The sequence below is a fragment of the Penaeus vannamei genome, chromosome 7, assembly GCF_042767895.1.
Source record: "Penaeus vannamei isolate JL-2024 chromosome 7, ASM4276789v1, whole genome shotgun sequence".
Lineage (NCBI taxonomy): Eukaryota > Metazoa > Arthropoda > Malacostraca > Decapoda > Penaeidae > Penaeus > Penaeus vannamei.
In genome coordinates, this window is record NC_091555.1 from 26,993,350 (window position 1) to 26,995,849 (window position 2,500).

General features: G+C 40.4%; 1 protein-coding gene across 1 annotated transcript in view; it reads left to right on the forward strand.

Moving 5' to 3' along the window:
- PGAP2 (Post-GPI attachment to proteins 2) overlaps positions 1-2,500 on the forward strand; it is a 73,290-nt gene that overhangs the window by 69,735 nt on the left and 1,055 nt on the right. Inside the window, exon 4 of the mRNA XM_070123314.1 lies at positions 1,531-1,661. Within this exon, the coding sequence (XP_069979415.1) occupies positions 1,531-1,661 (131 nt within the window). The remainder of the gene's footprint in view (positions 1-1,530; positions 1,662-2,500) is intronic.

Below are 2,500 nucleotides of genomic sequence, written 5' to 3' on the forward strand. Positions count from 1 at the left end.
TTTGTGAACGTTAGGCTGAGTATTTTGAGCAATTGTAGCAGGTAGACCCCCAGCAGTTAGTCTAGATGCTAGGGATGTCGCAATCTCTGTGCCTGACCCACCCATCAGTGAGACTATGGTGCCGGGCTTGCATGCTGTCCTGGTTGCCATCTGGCGGTTTCATTCCTCCAGACCAGTTGAGGGGCGTGGTCATCCCTCTGTGGAAGGGGAAAGGGGATCACTGGGACTGTAGCAACTTGTGTGGCATCACATTGCTCAGTAAACTAGGCAAAGTTTTTGTCGACATTCTTTTGAAATCGATCCACAACCACCTGCTAAGGCACCAAAGACTGGATGGAGGAATCTAGATTCACTCTTGGCAAGTCCACAATAGACCATATCCTAGCAGTTTGAGACATTGTTGAACATTGTCGTGAGTTTGGTCGTGGGTTGCTTGCAGCCTGCATCGACCTCAGGAAGGTGTTTGATTCATTGCATTGCGAATTGTTGTGGGAGATCCTGAGACTTTGAGGAATTTCAACACAGATTATTGGATTAATAGCAAGCCTATATACTGGTACTGAAAGTACTGTAAAGTTTGGTGGAGGCCTGCTGAGCTTCATTGCTCTAAACTTAAGAGTGAGGCAAGGCTGTGTCCTTGCCCCAACACTTTTCAACACTTGCATGGACTGGATAATGGGCAGAGCTACTTCCCAAAGTCACTGTGGGACCTTGACTCTGCTGACAATGTTGATGCATTTAGCAATGAGGCAAAGCCCCTGGGCTTGCAGGTCTCTTGGACTAAGACTAAGATCTAGGATTCTGGGGGCCTGCTAGGAGAACCCATTCAGTCGTTATGTGCTTGCAGCGAGGATGTTGAGGTCACATAAAGCTGTAGATCCTTGTCAGTGCAGTCATGTATCTAGGCTATCAGACCAGGAAGTCAGTAGATGGATTGATCTGGCAGCAGAAGCCATGAACTCAATCAGAAAGAGTATTTGGAGGTGTCGGGACCTATGCAAGAGGACTAAGTTACGTGTCTTTAAGGCCTTGATACTGCCAGTTTTGCTTTATTGAAGGGAAACCTGGATGCTATCCAGTGCCTTGGAGTCACGTTGCAATGCCTTTTGTAACGAGTCCCTATGCCGGATCATGAGGTACAGTTGGCAGGACCATGTGTCCAACCGACCTGTTTCTTTCATAATCGGGACAGCCAACTCAGGCTATACGGGCACCTGGCTTGTGTCCCTGTGGATGACCCTGCCCATCAGGTTATCTTTGTACGAAAATATCCTGCATGGAGGAGGCCTATGGGAAGACCTAGGAAATCATGACTTGGGCTGCTCGACCAGACCTGTCATGAAGAAATAGAGATGGGCCGAGGGCCTGCTTGGTGACTTGCCATGAGGAACCCCTATGGCTGGAAGTGAAGGGTGGATGTGGCTATGCATATATATGTGTATATATATCTTATTTATTTTTTCATTTTTATGAATTTAATACACCTTGATTAACTCATAAGAAGTTAAATATGAAAACTTTTATTTTCAGATATACATAAAATGTATTTCATCATTTTTATGGTATGCAGTGAGCTGTATATGGTCTTGACATGCCTTCTTTTGAAAGACCATAAACGCAGACTTACTACTCCAATGGAGCAACTTGCTTATAAGAAAAAGGTTAGTGTTAGGTTTATTTATTTATTTTTTTATTCTTTATTATTTCTTTCTTCTCCATATTTGTTCATCAGTCTTCAGCCATTGTTAGAGACGCATGGTAAATCAATATAAATTATGTAAGTTAACCCTTGGGCAGAGGTCATCAGTATAGATAGGGTGAATTGCCATAAAAACAAATCTTACTCAGTGTTTTGATAATTTGTATTAATTTATATGCTCTTTTGAATGATGGTTTTGATGGCAACTTGTCCCCTTAAAAGAAATTCTGTATATTTTCTGTGGGTAATACTTAGCTCATTTTCTGTAATGTATACAGAAAAAACTATTTTAACGAACACATATGAAATGCTAATAAAGGAATATGTAATTTTTAGATATTAGTGAATGTAGAAAACAGGAGGTAAAGAATGGTATCTTTTGCTCTTCAAGAAACACTTCTAGACACCCTTATCCTACCTTTTGATATTTTGGACAATATTGACCTACTGTAGCTACTGCTTATTTTTATTGTTATTTTTGAAAAAAAGAAACTATGTCATGTTACTGGACTCAATTTTTTTGTGAATACCATGTGCAGTCACTTATCCTAAGAAATTATTGATAATATGAGAACACATTTATTGGCTTATGGTTATATTTCAAAGGCTGAGAATAGTTTGAATGAAGAATGCATTTTTTATCTATTGAAGTTTCTAGGTAGATTGTACATGGTTGTATGATGTTCAGACTTGACTTTTTATTGATAATTTACTAACTTTGTCTTCATCAAAATCCCTCAAAGGAGCTACAAACTTTGATATTTGGGGGTGGATGAATTTTTGTGCAGCAGTGAGTGCTGC